Source organism: Rhipicephalus microplus, chromosome 3 (genome assembly GCF_043290135.1).
Source record: "Rhipicephalus microplus isolate Deutch F79 chromosome 3, USDA_Rmic, whole genome shotgun sequence".
In the NCBI taxonomy this organism is placed as follows: Eukaryota; Metazoa; Arthropoda; class Arachnida; order Ixodida; family Ixodidae; genus Rhipicephalus; species Rhipicephalus microplus.
Window position 1 is genome coordinate 258923478 of NC_134702.1, and position 25565 is coordinate 258949042.

Sequence of the window (25565 nt, forward strand, 5' to 3'; positions counted from 1 at the left end):
AGATCACGGCCGTCCCGATGAGTACCGGTGTCGCCCAACAAGCCCTCAGGCGTTCAACAGGAGAACGCAAGACAGTACAACGCTTTCAATTCTAAGGGGGAAGGAATGTTGTGTCTTCGCGGTTTCTGTGTGTGTGTGCGCGCGCACCTGTTGAGGCCTCAGCTGGCCGCCTGCACCACATCGGACTTTTTGCTACTACCACGTGCGCATCGTTATCTGGCTAACACTACACTGCCTATAAATACGTTATACACTTTTGAATAAACGTTCTTTTCATTCTGCTGACTTGTTGACACATTGCTGGTCCGGCGCTGCTATGCGCACACCATGGCTATGCTACAATACCAAACCCTTTCCGATGTTTCAAATGTCAGCGGTTCGGCCACAGTTCACAGAACTGTCGAGGCCGCCTAACTTGCGCGAAATGCAGTGCTGAAGAACACACATCTGATGCCTGTGAAAACTGTCTTCACTGTGCGAACTGTAATAAGAAGCATGCCGCATACTCACGGTCATGCCCATGCTGGAAAAAAGAAAAGGAAATTGTCACAATTAAACTAAAACAAAACATTTCATTTAGGGAGGCACGAAGGCAGGTGTCCTACCTACCAGAAATCAGCTTTGCCGAAGTGGCGCGTCAGGGGGCAGCGCCACGACGGCCCCCGGCGGCTGTCTAGCACACGCGTAGTGAGCCAACGGTGACGCCATCCGCCCCCTCGGTGGTTGCAGCCAGTGCTGCTCCGCCATCCAAGAATGACCCACCGACCTCCGGGCTGGGGGCCGCGATGGTCTCGTCTTTTGAGGCGAGGCCCTCAAAACAAACGCAGCGCTCGCAAGAGCGCGTGTCCAGCGCCTTGCAAGAGGCGGTGAACACAACACCGAGCGTGAGGGCTCAGCCAGCGCCTAAGGATCGGGGCGACTCCGTCGACCGATCCAAAAGAGAAAAATCTCGGGTCATGGCCCCTGGAAAGGGTCGGTGAGCTAACTTTCCGTCCTTGAGCACACAGCACAAAACACATCTAAAATGGACACACAGATATTACAGTGGAATGTGAGAGGACTTCTCCGTAACCTCGATGATATTAGAGAACTTCTTAATAAACATACTCCAAAGGTGCTGTGTGTTCAGGAAGCACATCTCAAGTCCACACAAACTTTTTAAAGCAATATGCGATCTTCCGCAAAAAGCGCGACGACGCTGCCGCTTCGTCGGGTGGTGTCGCTATAATAGTTGATAAAGGTGTTGCCTATAAGCAATTAAACCTCCAAACTTCTCTTGAGGCAGTTGCTGTCCGAGCAGTGCTGTTCGAGAAGCTACTAACAATTACTTCTATTTACATTCCTCCTTGCTGTCAACTTTTGAAGACACAATTTCAAAGCTTCATTGATGAACTTCCTCCGCCATATATAGTCGTTGGTGATGTAAATGCACATAATCCCTTATGGGGCGACTCCCGTTTAGATGTGCGAGGATGCCTAATAGAAGACTTTGTTTTCGTCAGGTGCATGTCTACTAAACAAAAAATAACCAACATAATATAGCACTACACACAACACATACTCTTTTATAGACCTGAGTATTGTCTCGAGATACATTAATTCCATAACTGGAGTGGTTCGTTCTCAAGAACCCCTTTGGGAGTGACCACTTCCCGATTATGTTGAAGTTAACAAAAGAAGATACATGCTCGCCTGACTTTCCTCTTTGGAACACCAAGTCAGCCAACCGGGAACTGTTCTGAGAAATTACATTTTTAGACGGAGATGACATTGCTGATTTTAATATAGACAATGCTGTAGCATACCTAACAGGTTTTATTATTGACGCTGCAGTGAAATGTATCAAGCAAACTAACGGAATGACTAATAAGCGTCGCATCCCATGGTGGAAAGATGATTGTCGAAAAGTGTGCAATAGACAAAATAAAGCTTGGAGACTACTCCGAAATTACCCAACGGCTGAAAAACTCGTCAATTTCAAACAGGTTAAGTCCCAAGCCAGAAGAACGCGTTGTCTTGCAAAGAACGTTGGAATAGGTACTTCTCCAGTATAAATTCTTACACTGATGAAACGAAGGTTTGGAATAGGGTAAACAAGTTAATGGGTCGGGAGTCACACCCTCTACCCTTGGTAAGTAGCCGAGGGGAGAGCCTGGAGGAGCAGGCAGACTGCTTAGGTGAACACTTTGAATATGTCTCAAGTGCATCACACTATACAGAAACGTTCTTAAGATTCAAAGATTGCGAAGAGCGGCAACACCTTAAATGTTAACGTCCGTCCAGGGAAACTTACAACTGCAGATTTTCGTTTGCTGAGCTTAAGGCATCTCTTGCGTACTGCAACAACTCGGCGCCAGGTGGCGATCGTATACTGTACGAAATGATCAAGTACCTTCACCCTGAAGCACTAAAAACACTCCTAACCCTCTTCAATACCATGTGGGAAGCTGGGTATACTCTATTGTCATGGAAAGAAGCTATAGTCATCCCGGTGCTTAAACAAGACAAAGACCCGTCCTTAGCCACCAGCTACAGGCCAATAGCATTAACAAGCTGCCTATGCAAACTATGAGAAAATGATAAACCGGCACTTAATCCACTTTCTAGAAAGTAGCAGCATACTAGACCCCCTTCAGTGTGGTTTCAGAGAGGGGAGGTCGACAATAGACCACCTTGTTCACATAGAGACATACATGAGATATGCATTTATTCATAGGCAGTTTGTACTTTCGGTATTCCTAGACTTAGAGAAGGCGTACGATACCACATGGCGATTCGGGATTCTACGCGATCTTGCCGCCATGGGCATCCATGGGAACATGCTAAACACAATTAAAAGTTATCTGTCTAACCGAACCTTTCGCGTAAAAGTGGGAAATGCTCTCTCTAGATCATTTACCCAAGAGACTGGTGTTCCCCAAGGGGGCGTGCTTAGTTGCACACTCTTTCTTGTAAGAATGAACTCTCTCCAGTCAGTTATTCCAAGCGCGATGTTTTATTCCGTGTATGTTGATGATGTGCAGATGAGTTTCATATCATGCAATATGTCTATCTGCGAACGACAAGTTCAGCTTGGAATGAATAAATTGTCTAAATGGGCGGATGAGAATAGTTTTAAAATAAACACCAAGAAAAGTACTTGCGTACTTTTCTCCGACAAACGAGGGGTAATGCCACTACCAAATGTTGCGATTAAGGGAGACCAACTCTCTGTGAGCAGCGAGCATAAATTCCTGAGAACCGCTTTAGATTCTAAGCCGACGTTTATTCCCCATATTAAATATGTCAAAATGAAATGTTTGAAAGCGATGAACGTCCTAAAACTTCTATCACGTACAACATGGGCTAGTGATCGAAAGTGCCTCTTGAAGTTGTACAAAAGCCTTGTCGGGTCGCGCCTTGATTATGCCTCTATAATTTATCATTCCGCAACGCCAAGTGCATTGAAAATCTTGGACCCCGTTCACCATCTGGGTGTCCGGCTTGCAACCGGTGCTTTCAGGACAAGTCCGATCCAGAGCCTCTATGTAGAGTCGAATCAGTGATCACTTCACCTGCAGTGATCCTATAGCAGTTTCACATATTTTATAAAGGTACGCACAAACATGAAGCATCCTTCTATAAACGATATGACCGCTGCCACCCCCTTCCATAATCGACCCTCAGTGAGAAAGCCGTTCTCTTTGCGTGTGAGAAACGTAAGTGAAGAAATGGGTGCTCCACTGCTATAACTTTGTCCTACGCCCACAGCCAAACTTTTACCGCCGTGGCAGTGGCAGCTTATACACTGTGACGCCTCATTTGTCGAGATCACTAAACATGCACCAGAAGCACATATTAAAATGCATTTCTGACAACTACAGTCCAACTACTCATGTGTAGAGTTCTATACCGACGCTTCTAAGTCGCATGCAGGAGTGGCTTATGCAGCCGTCGGACCATCCTTCTCGGAATCCGGTGTACTGCACCCAGAAACAAGTATATTTACGGCTGAGGGTTATGCACTATTGTCGGCTTTAAAGCATATACGGAAATCAAACGTACAAAAATCAATTATATTTACAGACTCATTAAGCATCGTAAATGCATTAAGATCACTTTTTAGATTCAGAAATCCGGTAGTAATTGAGTTGTATTCTGTCCTGTGTACTGCGTATATGTCCAACCAGCATGTTACTATTTGCTGGGTACCTGGCCATAGAAGCATCGAGGGCAATGTGTTAGCTGACCAAATGGCCACATCAATTATATTGCGCGCTATTAACCCTACCGCTACTGTCCCTGCAACAGACCTAAAACCCTTCCTACGTAAGAAACTGCGAAGCCACTAGCAACGCTTGTGGGACACAGAAATAAATAATAAGCTTCACTTGATTAAGCCCCAGCTAGGTTACTGGCCCTCCGCTACGAGAAGACGGCGAACTGATGTCCTATTCTGTCACCTCAGAATAGGACACACTTATGGTGCCCATGGCTTTCTGCTGATTGGCGATGAACCTCCTACTTGTGGTAGATGTGGCGAGAGGCTAACCGTCCTCCACGTCCTCCTGGAGTGTCCGGAAGCTGAAAGAGAGAGAAAGAAATATTTTCCTTTAGCATACTGCTATCATCTTCCTTTACATCCGATTATGTTTCTCGGCGAAGAGCCGCTTTTTGATGCAAAATCGGTTCTAAGCTTTTTAAAGGATATAGTATTGAATGTTTTTAGCCCAACAAGTTCATAGCGCATCCTCTGTTCAGAGGATACCGCTGTGATAGCAGCTTTCAATGAGCCCAGGCCTCCATGCTCTTGTTTTAAAGACTCTGTCGAGGCACTGGTGCTCCATGCCAAGTTTTTATTTCACATGAGTATCACTTTTAAACCATTTTATGTCTCCATAGCACACATCATTTGCCATTGCCATAATTTTGCTATATGTATATTTTTACGCACCTACAGCGACAGTTTTTTAGGCCCATTTACAGCCACGTCACATCTGTTTTAACCACACTGCACATCGCACAGTTCATTATCATCGCTCTGGTGCTCTTTGGCCATATCTGGTCCTTGCGCCAATAAACTCTACTAATGATCATCATCTTTATACTGGTGCTTTTCGCACCAGCCCCGTAGAAAGCCTCTACGGCAAGTCAAATGAGTGGTCGCTTCATCTGCAGAGAACCTACATGTCTTTTGTATATTTTCTTAAGGTGAACGCAGACAAGAAGCACTCCTGATTCTCCACTATTGATGATTTGTCGAGCTCGACTCTGTTTCAAAAGAGGCCTTCAATGAGGCAGCCCTACTCAGTTCACCTCAAGGGTCTAGCTGAGGAAACTGGTGTGTCACTTGCCACCCAGGCATCGTGTAGCGCGAACTTTTAAGAGAGGTTGCTGCTGCGGTGGGTACATTGAAAAACACCTGCCTCGCACCCCTTGGACACAAGGCACTTGTGCTAGTGTCAAATATGTTCACCGTGCTTTATTGTCAGAACCTTTCGCCAATCATTCACACTATACATTTCACATCAATATCATGACTTTATTACTTCTATATTTTACCCGCCTTAGCACGAGGAATGTTAAGGCCGTTTACACAGCCACCCTACACATTCATTGTTCACATCTGTTGTGCTATGCCCTGGCACTGTTCGGCCATAAAATGGCCCTTGCACCACAAAACATCACACATCATCAATGATAGCCATTCGTTCGTACTGTCCGCCAAATATTTGTCGTACCCTCTGGCGTGTTCGATATTTTGCCGCTCTTTTTGTAGTCTTCCAGCCGATGATATCACTGTTGTCGCCTTCTGGTAGCAGGAGAATAAAATCCTCAGCGCGTCATCGTGCTGATGAAGCAGGATTTTGCCGTACATTCCATGAGTGCTTTGTGCTCTTGTCGCCACAATCCAAAACCGCGGCACAATCTGGAAAAGCAATGATAGCCGTTCGTTTATACTGTCCACCAGATATTTGCCGTGCCATTGCAAGGATTTCGTCACGAGGTTTCCATCGTGTTATGGTCTGCCACTTGAGGTTGCATGCCACCTAAGCACATGGCATATTGACTGTGCTGTGGCATGCACCACTCTCTGACCGGCCCTGCTTGCAATAAGTAATCGCGACTTGACAACTTAGGACAACTCCTGTGCCATCTTTAGCAGCTACTCAGAGCTACCTTTTACCGGTACCGCCTACATGAGCCGACTGTCGTGCGAGATTTTGGTGCACTGCCGACAGAGCTTGTTCTGACACTTTCCCTGCACAGCAAGTTCTTGTCACTGCTCAATCAAGCCATGCAACTCGGCTGAGGGGGTTGTCAAGCTGCAAAACCTTTTGTGACCACTTTGGATTACCTGTATTTCAGACACATTGTTACACGAGTTCTGTTCATTTTGAACACATTGACTCAAGTTGCTGCAATACTGTGTGGCATGCATTGGCCACATGATGGTATTTTCTGTGTGCTACATTGTCTATCAAAGACCCTTGGCGTAAATTATTTATTTAATCAGTTATTTACCAAATACTGTGCACACATAGTCTAAGCACTGAGGGCAATAAAAAAAAATGCCAGGCCTGCACGGAAAACGCAACACAGTCACAGCAAAAGCTAGAAGAGTGGTCTTTCAGAGCCTTTTAGGACATTCATTGGGTAACTACTACAAGCACACTTGCTTGATACCCACTAGGGCATTAATAATAAACATTTTTGGGTAGTAGACAGGCATTTGCTATGCTATTTTTCGTCATTCTTCTGAGAGGCGTCGTAAGTTATTTTGTGCCAATTGTTCATGCAGTGGCTGACGACGATGAGGAATTGTAGCGGAAATGGGTATGCGCCATAGTTAATAGGGGAACAAAAAGAAGCTTCTGTAATGGATGGGAGCATTGGACAACCCAATTGTTATGCTATTCGCATTGTGCAACGATTGGTTGTTCTTTCACTGTTTTAAAACACTTTATAATCGTAGTGATTGCTTTCCCGACATCAAGCCTGCTTAAGGCAAGTTTGCCAACAAGTCCCAAGCACCAGTGTGGCTCAGTGATAGAATATGGGGCTGGCAGTCAGCGTACCAGGGTTCGTTTTTCTAATTTCGCGCGATGTGGTTACGGACACCAGCAGAGGCGGCGGCGGTGGCAGACAACTGCGCGTGACCTGAGTTGTGATCTCGTAAAAGCTTAGGCGACCTTAAGGTTTTCTCTTTAGGAGTTGAACGCGATAGTGATCTTCTGTTCTTAGTGTTTACTTCAAATGCTTAGTGCACGAAACCTTTTACGAACTTGCTATGCACGCACAACATGGCTTTAAGGAAACAGGCGAAGTAGCGTGTGTGCCTTTTATAGCGGGTTACCAGCTTCAAACCATGAAATCATTATCACAATTGCATGTTCTGATGCCAGATTGTGATTGGCACTTGTACCATTCATTATTACTCTGATTTAAAGGTGAACATCTTCAACAGATATCTGTCTGGGTGGGTGAACTTTCATACTAATAACATAAACTCTTCAGCCAAGTTTTATACTATGACTTGGTTGGAGAGTTTATGTTATTATTATTACTCTGATATTTCATGTATTGTGAAGCATGTGTAGAATATGGGTGTGTAGTAAAGCATGTGTCACTTTCACTGCATTTCAAGTTGAGCAAGTTCAATGTATTCACAGGCAGAAACGGGGCTTAGCCGTAAGTAGGAACTTGCTAAAACATCTGCTTGCCACATAAACAACCCAGGTTCGATTCCCACTTAAAGCCAAACTACCCGAGTTCAATCCCCACTCTGACCTAGGATGTTTTTATTATTTATTTTATTTTTGCATCATTCTCGATTTTTTGTTCCTGCATAAAATGATGATTTTTCGCTCACAACAATGCCGACAACAGAATTTCCGCGAAACGAGCTCTTTAACGCTATTATATTATGATGGTACAATAGTGAGCACATTTGGAAAAAAAAGTTAGAAAGAACAAGGAAAACAGAAACAATAATACAAAAATGCAGTCAATATGTTTGGCACAGTGCTATGAAACAGGGTAATAATGATGACTATTATGATGTCAATTTAATTATACTACAATTCTATTCGGTTATAGTATGAGGGAAAAAAAGAATGCTGCTCATTCTTGCAAAGTGAGGTGTTGTTGCATGGTGTCTACAATGACGGGTGGTTCTGGTTGATCAGGGCTTTAAATATAGAGAGGCACCTAGCGGGGGGGGGGGGGGGGGGGGTTGGATTGTTTGTGTGAAGCAGTTTGAAAAATTCCACTCTTTGTTTTGGTATTCTCATCCTGAGTGGTTAATACGGTTAGCTTTCATATGTTTTATGGGTAAATACACTCTGCAGAATTTGTTACATATAAATCTAACTGCTTTTTGCTCCACTGTCTTGAGGTCATTGATATTAGCTTTAGATATATGGATCCCAAAAAATACATGCAAATTCCTGTTTAGTTCTCAGAGACGTTATAGCATAGCAATTTCAAGTTTGTACCTCAAGAGGCACATACTGGCTGTACTGACATTCTATACACTGACTGTCTGAAACAAGCTATCAAGCTTGTTCTGCCCACTGCACATAATTTTTTTCTGCTTTTTCGTCTTGCGATGGATATTTTCACGTATTTTCAGCTGGTTGCTGCATTTTTTTGCTTGTGACTTTCAGGAGCAGCTACGAAATCACCATGCAACACTTTGGTGTCTGACAGGTGCCTCTCTGTGTGCGACTCTGAAAGAGAAGCTGTAATGAAACTCTGTGTGCTGGTGTACTGCAATCATTGCAGCCAAATGCCAGCTTGACCAAAATACAAATGCCTTATTTTGGGGTCTTTCTCCTTCGATACTCAAGTGCTGAAGATTGGGTGAATTGGTTCGTCGTACTTGAAGTGGTGTAGAGCATTATGGGAAAGTAAAAACATGGCCGAGCAGACAGATGCAAGAGGACACAGTCCAACTCTACTGTCTTGTGTCGGTCTGCTCAGCCATTTTTTCTTTCCCATAATCTGCTTTACCACTTCACTAGTCAACGACAGCCACATTTCTAAGCTTGACATATAAAGGGTAATTGACCAAGCCTAGGCACATTGGAATCTTTTTGTTCTGCTGCAATCAATGACTGTTGATGTGCTCCTAAACACCGTGATACTCAGTCAGCTCCTCATGCACCTGTTCAAGTGTGTTAAGCTCTGCCTTGGCAGGTGCATGCAGAGAAGCACCGGTTTAAAGAAAGAGCTCATGGAACCCCCCTCCATAACCTGGTCTTGAATCACTTAAGTGCGAAGCATTTCTTAGCAAACTTTGGCGAGTTTGACCATATCTATCTATCTATCTATCTATCTGTCTGTCTGTCTGTCTGTCTGTCTGTCTGTCTGTCTGTCTGTCTGTCTGTCTGTCTGTCTGTCTGTCTGTCTGTCTGTCTGTCTGTCTGTCTGTCTGTCTGTCTGTCTGTCTGTCTGTCTGTCTGTCTGTCTGTCTGTCTGTCTGTCTGTCTGTCTGTCTGTCTGTCTGTCTGTCTGTCTGTCTGTCTGTCTGTCTGTCTGTCTGTCTGTCTGTCTGTCTGTCTGTCTGTCTGTCTGTCTGTCTGTCTGTCTGTCTGTCTGTCTGTCTGTCTGTCTGTCTGTCTGTCTGTCTGTCTGTCTGTGATAGATCATAGATAGATCATAGATAGATCATAGATAGATCATAGATAGATCATAGATAGATCATAGATAGACAGGGCAGGGGGGGTGGATAGCTAGCTAGCTAGCTAGCTATACTAGCTAGCTATCGGGCGGGGGGGTGGATAGCTAGCTATCCGCCCCCCCCCACGCCTTGTCTGCTTGCCTGCGACATTTAGCTCATCTGGCCATTTAGACTATGGGATCTATACCAAAACTGGTATGGAATAACATAATTGTATGATGACCATAAGTGACTAGTCATAGCATATAAATCATGACATTCATGTCACGAATGTCATGATTTACATACATCTCATGGTCTTGCTACTCTTTCGATGGTTTCGTTCACATGACATTACAAAACTGGTATGGTGTGACATGAATGCATGGTGAACACAAGTGACAGACCCTAATGTGGAAATCATGACATACTTGTCATGTAAGTCATTAGTACACGCCACGCTCATGATGCGCTCGCAGTTGTTTCGCTAGCTTCACATTTACCAAATTTAATATTACGTGCTGAGAACCAACGATCAAGGTATATGACTGGGGACAAACATGATAATCATGAGGTGCATGTCATTTGAAAACATGACTACATGCCACACTCATGATGCAATTGCAGTCATTTGGCTAGCTTCACATGTACCGAACCGAATTCGGTACACATTATGGGACCTGAATAGATGAAGGTACATACTGGTGCAAACATGATAATCATTACATGTGTGTCTTGTAAAACATGACTACATACCACACTCATGATGCACTCGCAGTTATTTTGCCAGCTTCCCATATCCCAAATTTGGTATTACGTGATGTGAATGGATGAAAAAGGTATAAGACTGGTGCAAACATGATATTCAAGATATGCGTGTCATGTATCTTTACAGCATGGCTACATGGTTACATGCCATGCTCATGATGTGTTCACTAGTCATGGGCACGTTACCAGTAAAAAGTAAGTGTTACAGTTACAGTTATTGAAGGCATAAAAGTAACTCTGTTACAGTTACAGTTATCTATTTTGTAAACGTAACTTGTTACAGTTACAGTTAATGTGAAAAAGTAACGTCACTATTTTTCCGTTACTGTATAAAATAAGTAATTGATTACAAAGCAAATGATAGATTTGAATGAATAATGGCGTAGGAAGGCATGCAGGTAATGAAAGTTACATGTTGTGAAACCCTAGACAAAAAAAAAACCTGAAAGTCTGCCAATATAATCAATCGTTCTGTAAGGCTCACTTTGTCACATCAGTTCTTTTTTTTTTGTTGTTGTTCTTGTGGTTTATGCACACTTGGTGACAAGTAAGTTTACTTGCAAAATTCGTTACACTTTAGAATGAGTTGCTTTTCAAAGTTTTCATCAGAGAGCTTTCCCCTCTTGATGGACAAAATGTCGCGTCCTTTGCTGAATAGCCGTTCAGCCGGTGCACCAGACGGAATCCCCGTATTTCGCTGAATGAAAATCTTCTTAATCTTAGGGTACTTCGCCAGCTCGCTGATGTCAGTTCCGGGATTGCTGAGCCATTGTTGCACCTCGAAGCATGAAAGGGAGAATTGAGGCAACTGAAAAAATACGTCGTCTTCATCGGTTCCTTCACTGGCGGCTGCATTTTCATTGAAAATTGCTTCTAGAGCATGACACTCTTTCTCAAGAAGTCGTAACGTCACTGTTTTCCGCGCTTCAGTCATCCAGGAAAGCTTGAACTTTGGATGTACCACTGCTGCCAGGGCCAGATCGGCATCCTCCAAAACTTCAGAAAACCTGTATTGAAAAAGGTTACAGAAACAATGTATGGCCCTGTTGAAAACATTTCACTTTCATTCATACCATGGACAATCCGTGGTACGAATGCATATGCACCTCTGCAAGAGCACGCGATGAGATAGGACAGCAAGGAAATAGGCACAGAAAATTTCTCTCACCTTTTCTTGACTGCGTCCTGAAGACTGCTAGCAAGGGGTGTGCAGTACTCAAGCGGCGGGAGGGATCGCTGATACCGCGGTAGAGATTGAAGTGTTCACTGCAGGACGCCAATATACATATATTGTTCCCCTTGTAGTATATACAGCGCCTTTGCCACAGCGTACATCGCCTGGAAAAATAAGATATAGTCAATGCACTGCATCATGTTAAACAAATAATTGAAACATACCTTGCAGCATTCATCAATGAACATAGATTCCTCATGCTGCAGTCATGGCAACGAGAGTGCGTCGAACGTTGCGTCCATCCTTCCTTTCGGTACTTCGTTTAGGTATTCCATGGCGTTGAACAATGAATTCCATCGCGTTGCATTCGGCACAGGGAGATGCCTTCCCAAGGCAGCCTTTATTGCTTCGGCCGCCTACACAGACTGGCTTTGTTTTCTCCAAAGAGTCTTTAGTTTTGAGAAAACGGTCCTCGCCATTTCGCGGCAGGTCCCGTTGTTGCCGGCATTTTCAACATCCACTGAAGCGACGAGGTTTAGGGTGTGCGCGGCACACCTTCTGTGCCATGGCAAGTGGATATCTTGGGAGGAATCATTGTTCGAGCCACTGTCCAGTACCTCCGCAATGTTATTTGCCACAGAATCTTGGTCCCGTTCAGCTTCTCCAAAGACCCTGTGTCCCAAAAAATGGAAATATCCAACAAGTTAGCGCAGAAATGAGCTGGTGGAGGTTCAATATTTTTATACAGCATCCATATAATTTGATTGACTAATTTGTTAAGCTGTATGAAATAAAAGTGCCAACAGCTGGATGAAAAAATACGAGACAGGACAGAGCACTTCCTTAACAATAAAACTGTTAGAAAAAGCAAGGAGTGAAGGTTAATATCCATTAACAAATAAAGATAAACGCGACGACTATGCCGAAGCAGCCGTATAAATGCACCCAAAAGTTTGCGGAGGCTCTACTGCACATGCGAATTTCTGCTCTTTTAGCACGTGGCGCTTCTTAAATAGCTGGTAGCTGTGTAGCTCGCAAGGACTATACTACAGGCTGGAACATCTATTTGGAGGTTATGTTCTCAGACAAAGCCGGAATATAGCTTCCTCGGAAGTTTCGTACTCCGCACGTTTTTGGGGCGGTTTACATCTGTGGTACGCTTCTAACAGAAAAAAAAATATTGCATGGCACCGATGATCAGTAGCCTTAATATGTAATATAGCACAATAACGGGCTTTAGAAAATTGCAAATATCTTATTAAAACAGAAATCCAGGTCTTTTAAAAATACGAGGGACGACACAAAGCGTAAAGTTTCTGTTGTTTGTGCATTGCATTTGCCTCTTGTCTTTTCTATTCTCAGGGCTTTGTACAATATCTCTGTAGAATGTATTTGTGTTTTAATTCCTGACTCTATAAAATAACCACATGACTATTTAGATTTGCGGAGGATATGCAGAAGTTTGTCGTAAATTCTAGGGTTACAAAATGTGCCTTAGTATGCAACAGTTGAGGGCATGCGTGCAACTCTCCATAGTCAGTGAGATCAGCGATTGCAGAATGCCAGGCTCATTAATTTATTGCGATCATAAAAAAAGAACGCAGCTTGATTTAGTTTCTTTTTGGGAAGAATAAGATAATAAAAATAGGCAACCTCAGCGTACACAATGACATTGAAACAGAAGCAGCCTTTTAACCTACTTGAAGGCTTTCACAAAGTTCGAACCATTGTCCGTGATGACGACGCACATCTTGTGCAAAATCTTGTACTCCACAAATACTGCGTGGAGCGCTGTCGTGATTACGTCGTAGGTGTGACGACCTGAGAGCCTCTGGAACACAAGCGCTGCGGATCTTCTTTCCAAAGACTCTTCATCTATGTACTGAACCGTCACACCCAGGAAGCTTCTATGGAAATTGTAGAAGAAAAAGAGAATGGTTAATCTTAAAACTAGCGATATCAGTCTGGTCATTAGAATGGAGGAAGGGACCTCCATAAGTTTGCAACTACCGCACCAATTACGCGGACGCAAATATCCTAGCGGCATTGCGTTGCGGGCGCTGTTTTGCATGTTTACAAACCATTGCCATATAATTTAGAATCCACTTGACTAGATAGGAAGGTCAGCAATGCTTTCCATAATAAACGTTTAAGCTAGATCCGCTTCTTGAGCCTTGATTTACTCGTATTCATATGTCTTCTTTTTTCTTTTTTTTTGTATACCACAAAACCTTGTGCCACACAAGATGCATACTATGCTTACTCGCCTGCTTAAAAATTTTAAGTGTATTTACACAATTTGCTTATTTGGCTTACAAAACATATCATAAATGACTGTTTTCCCGGGCTCTACATTTTGCAAATTTCACGAAGCGACACAGTTCTGCAAATATTTCGGAAGTACATTTCGCAACAACCTGTGACATGTAATGCACCCATATCCACGGGCTGACAAAATCTCTGAACGAATCCTACGTTGTTTTATGAGATCGAGGGAACCTCGCAAATTAGGACCTTGCGAAAAGCAAACGTGCAGCATGCTCTCTATAGCCTACACTAAGAGCCTCACCTGTTTGAGGCTGTCCAGCAGTCAGCTGTTCAGCAGATCGTCGATGCCTTCTCCAAGGCGGCGATGAGGGACGCTTTTTGTTCCCTGTAGAGGATGTCGATCTGATTGACCAATGACTTCCTGTTCATCACCGTTGCCGATGGATGGAGTGCGTTAATGAAGCACCGGAACTGTTCATTTTCAACGACTGAAAAGCACTGCATGTCAGAGACTACGAAGTTCACAATTAACCTGTCTAAGCGACTTTGTGATAGAGCCTTGGGTCGACTAGTTGTTGCTGCAAGGCAGGACTCCAGGGTCTGCGTCGAGCTATGCCCCGCGTGTCTTTTGTCTGCCACAGTGTGACCATGCTCGGCTTTTCTCTTCTTGGAGTCGAACTCCTTCAGTGCAGTCGTATGTTTTTTCTGCGCACAACGAAAGTTTAGGTTAAATACAGTAGTTTCAACTTGATCGGCATAATTGATTACGTACAATGAAACATACACACAAAACCGGAATCTCGACATTTATAATGGTGAAACTTACCTCTAGATGTTTCCGCAGGTTTGACGAAGTCGTCTTGCTAGTAGAGTACTCTTTTCGGCAAATAGTGCACAACATTGTAATACTTGCCGCCATCGTCTTCAACACGGAAAAATATTCGCCGTAGGAAAGCTAAGGCAAGCCGCTGCTCCGAGTCGACAGGCATGGCTTCTAAACAGGAGGAGCAGGGCTGTGCCTGGCTCCTCTGCGGCAACGTTTCTCTGCGGTGCATCTAGCTATATTTATAAGGACGTACCAACGTCTCGTGGCACCAGTAGTCCGCCATCGCAGATGTGGCGCTTTCATAGACGTCCGGACCGGTCTGATATTCTAAAAGCCGCGTGAATTCATGATTGTCATGGTTTACTCCGTCTGAACTATTAATAACAAAGTTCCCTATTGTCCAGCTGTGTTCGACAAGCTCTGTGTACAAACGCATTTAATGGGTGACTAAACCAACGTTTTCTTTCGCGCTCTTCCTTATCATTTACTCAGAGGAGCTCAAGTGACAAAAAGGATATATAGATATTCACCTTGCCCCCCCCCCCCCCCCTCTCCGAAAAAAAAAAAAAAAAACAGGGGAGGGGGGCACGTGAACTTGGCAAGGTATGCAGTGGCAACATGTCTGATTTACGACATGTAGTTTTACGAATAAACATACCCTCCAGACACACTGCACTTCAAACCAGCCAGACAGGTATTTGTCAAATATGTTTCGCTTTAGACACGTAGTATACAAGTAAAGTCAGCACTCAGTCTTGTGCTGGGAGGATATTTCTTTTAGCGATCTGTTCCCTTAAACTGCGATGGGAGCTGTGGAAAGTCGAAAGGTGGAGAGGATATTGTAAAAAAAAATAGTTCGAAAAAATGAAAAGCGTTTAATGTCAGCCTCTAACGAGTGTGGCTGTTGGATAATTTTTTACAAAAACAAAAGTAACTGTAACTGTATTTTCTGTTACAGTTACTCAGTAAAAAAGTAACAGTGTTACAGTTACAAGTTCCTCTAAATTAAAAGTAAGTAGTTACAAGTTACTGAAAAAAGTAACTAGTTACCGGTAACACGTTACTAGTAACCAGTTATTGCCGAAGACTGGTGTTCGCAGTCCTTTCGCTGGCTTCACATGCGCCAAATTTGGTAAAACATGATGTGAATGGGTGACGAAGGTATTTGACTGGTGTAAACATGACAATATGACATGCGTGTCATCTAACAACATGATTACATGCCTTGCTCATGATGTGCTCGCGGCCGTTTCGCTAGCATCACGTATACGCTAGCAGCACGTTACGTTTTTGATATTTATAAATGATATAACCCAACAAGTATCCAGCCGCATGCGCATGTATGCAGATGACTGCTGCATATATCGTGACGTCACGTCTGCTCAAGATTCTGCTCAACTACAAAGTGATCTAAATGCTGTGTTATCATGGTGCACCACATGGAACATGACACTTAACTTTTCAAAATGTAATACCGTTCGCTTCACAAACAAAAAGAACATTCTAAATACGAATTACTTTCTTGGAGACAATTTTGGAAGTTGTGTCTAAATATAAGTACCTAGGCGTTTTCTTTACGAGCAACCTATCCTGGAACGACCACATTGAATACGTCGGTGCTAAAGCGAGCCGTGTATTGAACTTCCTGAAGCGTAACTTTAAACAGGCCCCACCTAAACTAAAGGAAACGCTCTATCTTTCTAACGTTCGCTCAATTTTAGAGTACGGTTGTGTGGCTTGGGATCCAGACACTAAAATATGTACTAATGCGCTAGAAAGGGTTCAGAAACGAGCAGCACGTTTTGTGTCTGGTAACTACGATTTCACTAACCGCTCTTCGTGCATTCCTAAACATTTGGGTTGGCCTCTCCTGCAGGACAGGCGCAAATTCTTAAGAATAAATCTATTTCATAATATTTATATTGGTAGCACTGGTTTAAATAAAGACGTGTACATTAAAGATCCCACTTATGTATCCTCTCGCCTAGATAACTCCCGCAAAGTTCGCGAATACCGATGTCGCATAAATACTTACAAAAACTCCTTCTTCCCGAAAACCACACACGAATGGAACAACCTACCAGAATATATTGTATCAACCCCGCCACCCTCATTTCAAAATGCTCTGTCACAATTTTCGTTGAAATGAAAGATGCCAATTTCTGTCTGCATTTCTGTTTGTGTTTTACTTTTCCTTGATTGCCTCGTGTTCCCGAGAATGTGTACACACTGTATAAGCTGAGCATGCTTACTTGTTTTGTTATCGGTATTCATACCCTGTATCAATTTCAAGTTTTATGTCTCCTCCCCCCTACTGTAATGCCCAAATAGGGCGCTGTAGGTACTCGAATAAATAAATAAATAAATAAATAAATACCAACTTTCATATTACGTGATGCGAATGGATGACTAAGGTAAATGACATAGCCTAACATGATAATCATGATATGCGCGTCATGTAAGAGCATAACTACATACCTAGCTCATGATGCACTCATGGCCATTTCGCTAGCTTCATATATACCAAATTTGATATCATGTGATGTGAATATATGATGAAGATAAATGACATGTCTAAACATGCTAATCATGACATGCTTGTCACATAAAACATGACTACATGCTACGCTCATGGCGCGCTCGCGGCCGTTTCGCCACATTCACGTAAGCCGAGTTCGGTATTACCTGACGTGAATGGACGACGAGCACAAATGCTAGGCGCAAACATGATAATAAAGACATGTAAGTCATGTACGGCACAATTTACGTCCACCTCGTAACCTTGTGCTAATTTTAATGTGATAAAACAACCTTAATCATTCGTGCTTTGCATATCATTGATTCCCACTGTATGGGAGATCTACCAATTTTTTTTCGCAACTTATTGTAGAAGCACATTCTTATTGTTGCTGTGTTTGTCACTGGGAATGGCCTGGGTCACTGAAGTTAACAGATGAGTCAAACAAGCAGATTCTTATTGTTGCTGTGTTTGTCACTGTGAATGGCCAGGATCACTGAAGTTAACAGATAATAAGTTGAGAAGACCAACCAAGGGTATCTGGATTGTATTTAGTACTTCTAAACTGCGCCAGAATTGACCAGGATTGCAAACCGTAGGGTAATTAACCTACTTGTTGGGTATTTTAGGAACTTCAGGTAGTAGAGGGTTGACATAGGGTAATTTCAACATTTCACTCATTCTTGATCTGTAAAAATTGTATAAGATCTGTGTGCTCTATACGAAGTTTAAATTCCTGGAGAGATTAGAATTGGAACTGTCTTAAGGTATGATGCCAAATGACGAAAATTTTTTTTGAGAACCAATAATCACTAGAAAACATGAGTCTGCAGTATAAAGAACATCTCTTTAAGCACATGTAAGTGATATAAAGCAAGTGATATTTTATGTTTATTTTTGATAATTAAATATTTCATTAAAAGTATGCCATATACATACACTCCTAACTCAAGTTCCGCCTGTTAAAAAAGTTTCATTTTTGCTGGCACATACAAAAAAACTTTGGCCTGTGCAATGAACCAAAACAAATGAGATCTTATGAATAGTAAAAACATAGTTATCAAATATCCAAAAAACTATACACTATTACCAGGGGCACCACGGTACAACCGGCAGCGTTATTAAATCTTATGGCACGATATTTCTCATTAATGTTTATTGCACGCCTGATAATGTGATGAGGAAGTGTGCCAAGTTTTAAGGAAAAATGTTGATTAGAAAAGAGCTACGACTACGACAGAAAAATTTTAGAAATATAAGTTTTGAGAAAATAGATAAAAACGGTGTGGAACAGATGCAGTGCTTACACAAGATACTCGGGAGGGCTAAAATTTGCAATATATGTAGCCAGTTCCGTCATGGACTTGGCTATTGTATGCTGCTTTTCTAGCGGCAACTCTAACTTTTTCGAGCTTGTTTTGCAGCAACAGTGACTTGATGAGGTGCTCTCATGCTGTGGTTCTAATCATTCGTGTGGCACGCTTTTCCAGTGTAGGGTTCAGCCTTCATCCCAGTTCGCTTAAAATATTAAATGTGCAAAGCAAATTTGATAGCTCACGTAAGTGTTTTTAAGTGTGAAAAATGCATCTATTACATTTCGCGTTTATCTACTGAGAATATTATGACTCTTAAGAGAAAAAATATTGTGTTGACAGTACTTTTAAAGCATTATTATATGTTTGCTCTTGATATGAGTACTAATAACCAATGAAATAATACATATTGTTATTGGGTGTACATACATGTTGTTTACCTGTTGGGTTTAACCCACCACGGTGAAATGGTTCCGCGGGTTTGTCAACTGGTTGAAGATGGCTAGCCAGTGGCAGCGACATTGTTGTATGACGTTGGCATAACTCGCACGTGGCAACCTCTCAGCGTACCGAGCGAGCAAGGCCTGGCCAGAAGGAACTGTGCGGTGCACGCTCGTACGTGTGAGGTACGCCAAGGTGTCCAGCAGTGGGAGCGTCCTGAAGTTCGGTGAGGACACAGTGCTGCAAATGCTCAGGCACAACATTGAGAAGGTCAGGCCTGTCAGGTTGGAAATAGTGGCGGTATAGGGCACCCTTTTGAAAGACAAAGTGGCGGATGGAAGCATCATTTGAAGATTCCGTACGGCTTATGATGTCAAGTAGCAGTGGATCCCGTTATTGTTCTTCCTAAATGTTAAGGAAGTCGGACGCTGACATGATAGAGTGCTTGGTGGGCGGGTCGGTGTCCTCAGGATCATCAACAGGGTACCGGGAGGGGCGATTGGCATCATGGTGCAGGCGGCCAGATTTGTAGGCAACCGAATAGAAAAACTGTTGCAGTTACAAAGCCCAGTGACCAAAGTGCCCTGATGGATCTTTCAGAGAGTTTAGCCAGCAGAATGCATGGTGGTTGGTAACTACCCAAAATGGTCGTCTGTATTGGAGCATTGCGCGAGCTGGGTCGAGCCCGGTAAGGCATTGTTGGATCGGGCCTGGGCCAGGCTCGGGTCATAAGCTTGAGGCTCGGGTTGGGCCCGGGTCTGAGTCAAGCCTGTATGACGCTCGGGTCTCATATATAGGGTGTTTCAAGAAATGTGTACGATATTATTTAAAAATTGCAGAAAAGAGGCATCTGCATAGCTACTTGCAGTGTTCATTCTCTTTACTTCGGCAGAATGACTCTTCTGATGTGTACAAAAAATAATTATGACAGTAAATAAATAAATTAACACAAATAAAGTTTTACACAATCTAAAACAATTATCTTTTCATTGAGGGCATTTTTTATATGAGTGGCAATTGCGCTGTTTGGGGCATTGCTTTTGGTTTTTAACCTAAATTAGCCTGATTTCGTCGTGTAATTACCAGTCACCATCTATCCGAAATTTCAAAGTGGGTATAGACTATTCTTGATAAGACTATCAATTTGACTCGACTGGCTATTTAATTGGTTAAAAAGTCAGTTGTTTTAATTTCTGTAATTACTGCCGTAATTAGTGCAGATGGAATGTTTCACCATTCCTTTCATCTGCGGCGACATCATTGAATCTTCAAAGACGAATAAACATCACGAAGTTATCATTTATCATTACAGGAGTTAAGCCATTGGCATATGCAGTTGTTTTGCCAAACGCCGCCAGCAAACTCGAAGTAACTCTGATTGGGTCGGACCGATTGTGGAAAGCAATGCCAAACAACAGTGAAGTCTGTTGGGTGTCGGATAACACAGCGTTAATTACTATCAACACGAAAATGGAGAGGACTCCCCAAGCAACATCATCCATCGAGGTGCAAGGTGGACAGTACTTGTATTCGAACAGTCATATCTGCGTCCTGCAAACCGATGTCTATGAGGAGGAGGATTTCTCTTACTCTTCACAGCAGATTTCGGCGCTCGATATGAGTGGTAGGATAGACATTTCCGAAGCAAGACATCGACATAAGAGGTTTCAACTAAGCCGTCGATTTTTGAAATGGTCCCCTTTGTTTTTTCTTGTGTGTCATGTTTACTTGCACTTTCACAATGATTTTTAGGTCGCAATGAAGTTGTGCTACCAGAAAAATCGGGAAAAGATGATAGCAGTGTTGCCATTTCCTTGAAGAAACGGTTAAAACCTTCTTTAAAAAGCTTGAGGCCGCACAAGAGAAACGGACATGCGTAGAAGATCGCCACTGATAAAATGTCAGAAGTAATTTGCGAAACAGGTACGGGAAGAACCCCTGTTGCGTACGATGCCTCTTCGAACGGAGCAGAGTGTACCCTTTATTGTTCTACTCGAAGAGGGTGTTGAAGACAAATACATTCTTTGCGTCGGCTCTCCCTTCGACAACGCGACAACTTCACAAGATGGAAACTGGCCTGGATGACTGCCGCTTTATCAGCACTATGCACACCTCAATTCCAGTGACACACATCGTAGGTGCCGTCATGGTGGCCTTCATGGCGCTCTCTCTGAGCAAAGTGAACTATTCTGGTCACTAAAATGAAACCCACATGTTAAACAAGTGCGCAGTAGTTGTGATGCATGCACACGATTTAGACTAGCTACAACACCTTGCCAAAAGGCAGTGTGTCTCAATCGAAGCTGCTTCAAGTCAACAGTACCGACAGTGTTGTGCCTTGTGGCTGTGGGGGAAGACTCTACCGTAAAAGGGTATATTGTGACTCTTTATTAAACATCAGTCAGTTAGATCAGTGCACATATTTGAAATTTAATTGAGGCTAACGCAACTCCGAAGGCTTTCCATCCTTTTGTCGCGCAGAGTTCGGTATCCTGATAAGGAAGTAACGTGCAAGACAGATAGCCATGAAGTGAAGTTAAAGCTTTTGACACCCATCATCTTAGGGTTAATCTAAACTCGAGAAAATAAGGGGAAACTTCTAAGTTTGCATTATTCGTAATAGAGAGGGTTTCGGAGAGATGGTATGGACTGTAAAATGCTGCCTGTGGAGAATAATAAGGAAAGGTTAGTGAAATTGTTAAGGTCGAGAGAGTAGGAAAGTACGCGCAACGCGGACAGAAGAGGCAAAGAAAAGCTGTGGAGCAGAGGATTGTTTATTCTTGGGCTGCTCGAATGTACGCCATGTTGTAGACAGCACTGCGCTGAGTGCCAATAAAGGCTCTGGAGATATTTTTTTCAACATACTTTGATATTTACAAAGATGGAAGGGTGGGGAAAATAACCTTCTTGTTTTTAGCTCGGAAATATAGTGTACGTAGGAGACAGACGAGGAGTCGACACAATATAGCTTTAATTTATGTAATGCTGTTGAGCCTGCTGTTCTCCTAACAGAAGTAGCTACAGCGTTTTTTTTTTATTGCATGGCGGAATAAATTACACTTGCACGAGATATGTTATTTTTACTCAACAGCCCTGATTCGCATGCAATTTATGTAGACTCAAACTCTAAATGTCTGCCATTTTTTACACTTCATGGGGGTAGTATATTTTGTAGTTGTTTTTTAAAGTGCAAAAATATGATTGTATGGTTAGCCTTGCTTACAGAAGGCAGCCAACTATGACTACAATTATTTTTTATATTACCTTGCAATTACCAGCCGAATCAACCAAAAGTACACAGAGTATACCAGTGAAAAGTCGTCCACAACATTCACTAGAATATTTGTTGTGTTAGGAAGGCATCTTCACAATAACGAAAGAGTGCACTGTGCTTCGTTTATGTTAAAGGAATAACTGGCTGAAACGGGTCGGGCCGAGCCCAGGCCTTTCGGGCCTGGGTCAGGCCTTTTGGGCCTGGCGGTATTTAAAAACACCGGGCTGGGCTCAGGCGGGCCGAAGCAAGATGTTTTCGAGACGTGCAGGGCTTGGGCCCGTATGGGTAAGGCCGGAATTTAATCACTGCCCAAACATGAGCCAAGCAATCATGCTCTGTGATGGAATAATTACGTTCAAGGGTGGATAGAAGGTGGCTGGCGTATGCAATAACGCAATCATGGCTGTGTTAACGCTGAGCCAGCGCGGCACCAATGCCATGTCTCCTTGCATCTGTATGGATTTCCGAAGAAGCAGCAGGGTTGAAGTGCGCCAGAATTGGAGGAGCAGGGAAAAGAGCGATGAAAGTCAAGAACGCAGAAGCCTCTTTAGAGCCCCATGAAAACGGCACGTCTTGTTCGGGGAGCTGCATAAGAGGCCTCGCTATGTGCGCAAAATTTTTCAGGAAGTGTCGCAAGTAGAAACATAGTCCGATGAAGCTGCGTACATCCTTCGCAAAATATGGAACTGGAAAGTTTTTGACGACGCTGATTTTTGCCGGGTCTGGTTGTACACCGTTTGCCTCTACTAAATGGCCAAGTACTGCGATTCGGTGGCGCCCAAAGTGATATTTAGGAGAGTTGAGCTGCAGGCCAGCGGGACGGAAGATGCCTAAGATGGCTGAGAGGCGCTTGCTCTATGCGAGTTTCAAATGTTGATGAAAAAACAACGTTGTCCAAGTAGCACGAAGAGGTAGATCATTTGAATCCTCTCTGCAATGAGTCAGTTGATCAATCAAATGTGTCTGGAGCGTTACAAAGGCCAAAGAGCATGACCTTGAACTGATATAGGTAATCAGGGGTGATGAATGCCCTATTTTCACAGTCCAATTCATCTACCTCAATCTGTCAGTAGCCGTAACGAAGGTCTACGAAAGAAAAATAGTCGGACCCATAGAGTCAGTGTAGGACAGCAGAACCCATTGGAGCTCGTCAATCAGCTGTGGCGTTAACTTGGAAGCAATCATGGACCTAATAGCGCTTTCGGAGCAAGTGTCAGATTGATGTTAAGCATAGGGGTCAGAAAAAGTGGCCATGGTAAAAAAATCTACTGCATTGTTTTCTAAGGTGCAGAACAATGCCAAAGGTATTGCTTACAGCCGCACTTAAAGTGTAAAACTAAAGTTGACATCTGGGAGGCACATGGTGTTCCTTGGGACGGCCAAAATGGTGTGCGGTAACCTAATGCTGTGGGTGATGGGGATATCGATGATAGAGGTCAGAACATAGTCACCGTCGCGAACTGGTAGTATTGAGACGATCTCTGCATAGGTCAATGTTTGTGGAGGAAGATGCGCATGGGTCGTTGTGCAGAGGCGAATCGGCCATTGTGCAAGCGGATCTGTTGCGGGCAAGTGTAGACGGAGTGGATTGGCTGAACAGTCTATGAGGGCCGAATGCGCGGACAGGAAGTCGTGGTTCCCGGCTGCGGCGGCTGCATTTCCGATGAAGGCGGAAATGTTGTGGGCCCGTGTGCTCAGATTTGGGTGCACGTTAAAGAACCCCAGGGGGTCTAAATTTCCGGAGCCCTTCACTACGGCGTCTCTCATTATTATATGGTGGTTTTGGGACGTTAAACACCAGATATCAATCAGTAAGTGGAGGCCTAAGATTATATCCTGGGGTCATTTATCAAGGACAGTAAAGAGAACAACGGTGTGTCGATCCGCGATGCTTACACGAGTGAAGCATATTCCAACGATACTTTATTCTGCCATCCGCAACACGAACGAAGTGGTCGCAGGTGTGAGAACCTTCTTGACGTTGCGGTGAAAATCACTCGTCATAACGGAAGTTGAGTGCTGGCGTCGACAAGAGCAGTCGCATGCAGACCGTCTACTTTAACTTCTATAATTTTCGTCATTGTGGTCAATAGAGCATTTTTAGTTAGTCAGGGCGATGCAGCGCCACCTCAGCAAGATGCAACACTTAATTTTCCGTCGGGGAACCTTGTGGAAAGACGGGGGAAGGTAGTCGGCGGGGCAGTAGAGAATGAGACTGGCAACGTTGAGGGGATGGAGAGCGGGAGTAGCGGTCTTCAGTAGCAGGTTCCTGGGCAAAATTGTTGGGGTTGGTCTCATGATGATAAAAGGGGCGAGCATGGAAGGTACGAGGGGAAGCTTGTGTAGGAGGGCTCCAGCAACTTATGCAATGGCGAGAAATGTGGCCAATTCGGTGACACGAGAAGCAGAGGGGCTTGTCATTGTGTGTTTGCCATGTAGATGGATTACGGAACATTGAGGGAGAGCCAGTTGCGAAGAGATGTGCAGGTGTGTATGGGGGCTGGAAGTCGGTGCGGGAAGCGGTGATGACGATGATGATGATGTTCCTCTTGCATTGGTGGCACTCGCCCACAGAGGGGGATTGGCCATAAACCGGGCGGCAGGATTTGTGGGTTAGTTGGTTTTGTACTTCAAAGCATTCAGTAGAGTTTTAGTAGGATGCAAAACAAATCGTAAATGTTGTATGAAAATGCTACACGAGCTAGCGGTCAAACAATCAGATAGTCTCGGAACAAGAAATAATAGTATCAATAGACTAACAAAGTAATATTTTTGTTTCCATTATGTACGCTCACACAGCAGAGCAAACCTCTCTGTGGCTATAACCTAATGTAATCCCTTCAAAGGACAAAATTACTGCCACATTTGTTTTTAAATCTAGCTTCTCAATTAGGTCGATAAGGTATCTTTTCTTTTGTAAAAATATCAGTGACAGAATAAAAAGGAATGATCTATCGTTCCTATTTCCTTGCAAGAGGGACATAATGGAGATGCTGCGAGTCCAGCTTTATGCAAGTAATAATTCAGGGGAGGGGGAATTCTACAGCATAATCTGGTGATTGCGATTTCTAATTGCCTAGATACACACCACTGTTTATTCCAGTAAAATTTTAGATGTACGAAGTCTCCGACTTTTTTTTCTAATGATAATTTGTCTATTTCCTTGTGCAAACAAGCATTTCTATATCTGAGTGCTGTTATGTAAGTGAAATCAGGTTAAATAAGGAAGAGTGGTTCGCTTTAAGATGCTTTCGCTAATGAGTCTGCCATCTTATTTAGATAAATCCCGCAGTGGCCAGGTGCCCATACCAAGTGAAATTTTCATAATTTTACTAGTAAT

The 25565-nt window shown here is 43.3% G+C and overlaps 2 protein-coding genes and 1 pseudogene across 15 annotated transcripts in view; 1 reads left to right on the plus strand and 2 right to left on the minus strand.

The window, feature by feature from the left end:
* LOC119178128 (uncharacterized) overlaps positions 1-25565 on the plus strand; it is a 435306-nt gene that overhangs the window by 18427 nt on the left and 391314 nt on the right. The gene's annotated exons all lie outside the window — the stretch shown is intronic.
* On the minus strand, positions 10965-12064 carry LOC119164736 (uncharacterized; annotated as a pseudogene).
* LOC142803547 (uncharacterized) lies at positions 14184-14772 on the minus strand. Its single transcript, XM_075888672.1, has 2 exons — positions 14680-14772; positions 14184-14558 (listed from the first exon to the last, which is right to left on the minus strand). Exons 1-2 carry the CDS (start codon positions 14770-14772, stop codon positions 14184-14186), a joined length of 468 nt encoding a protein of 155 aa, XP_075744787.1.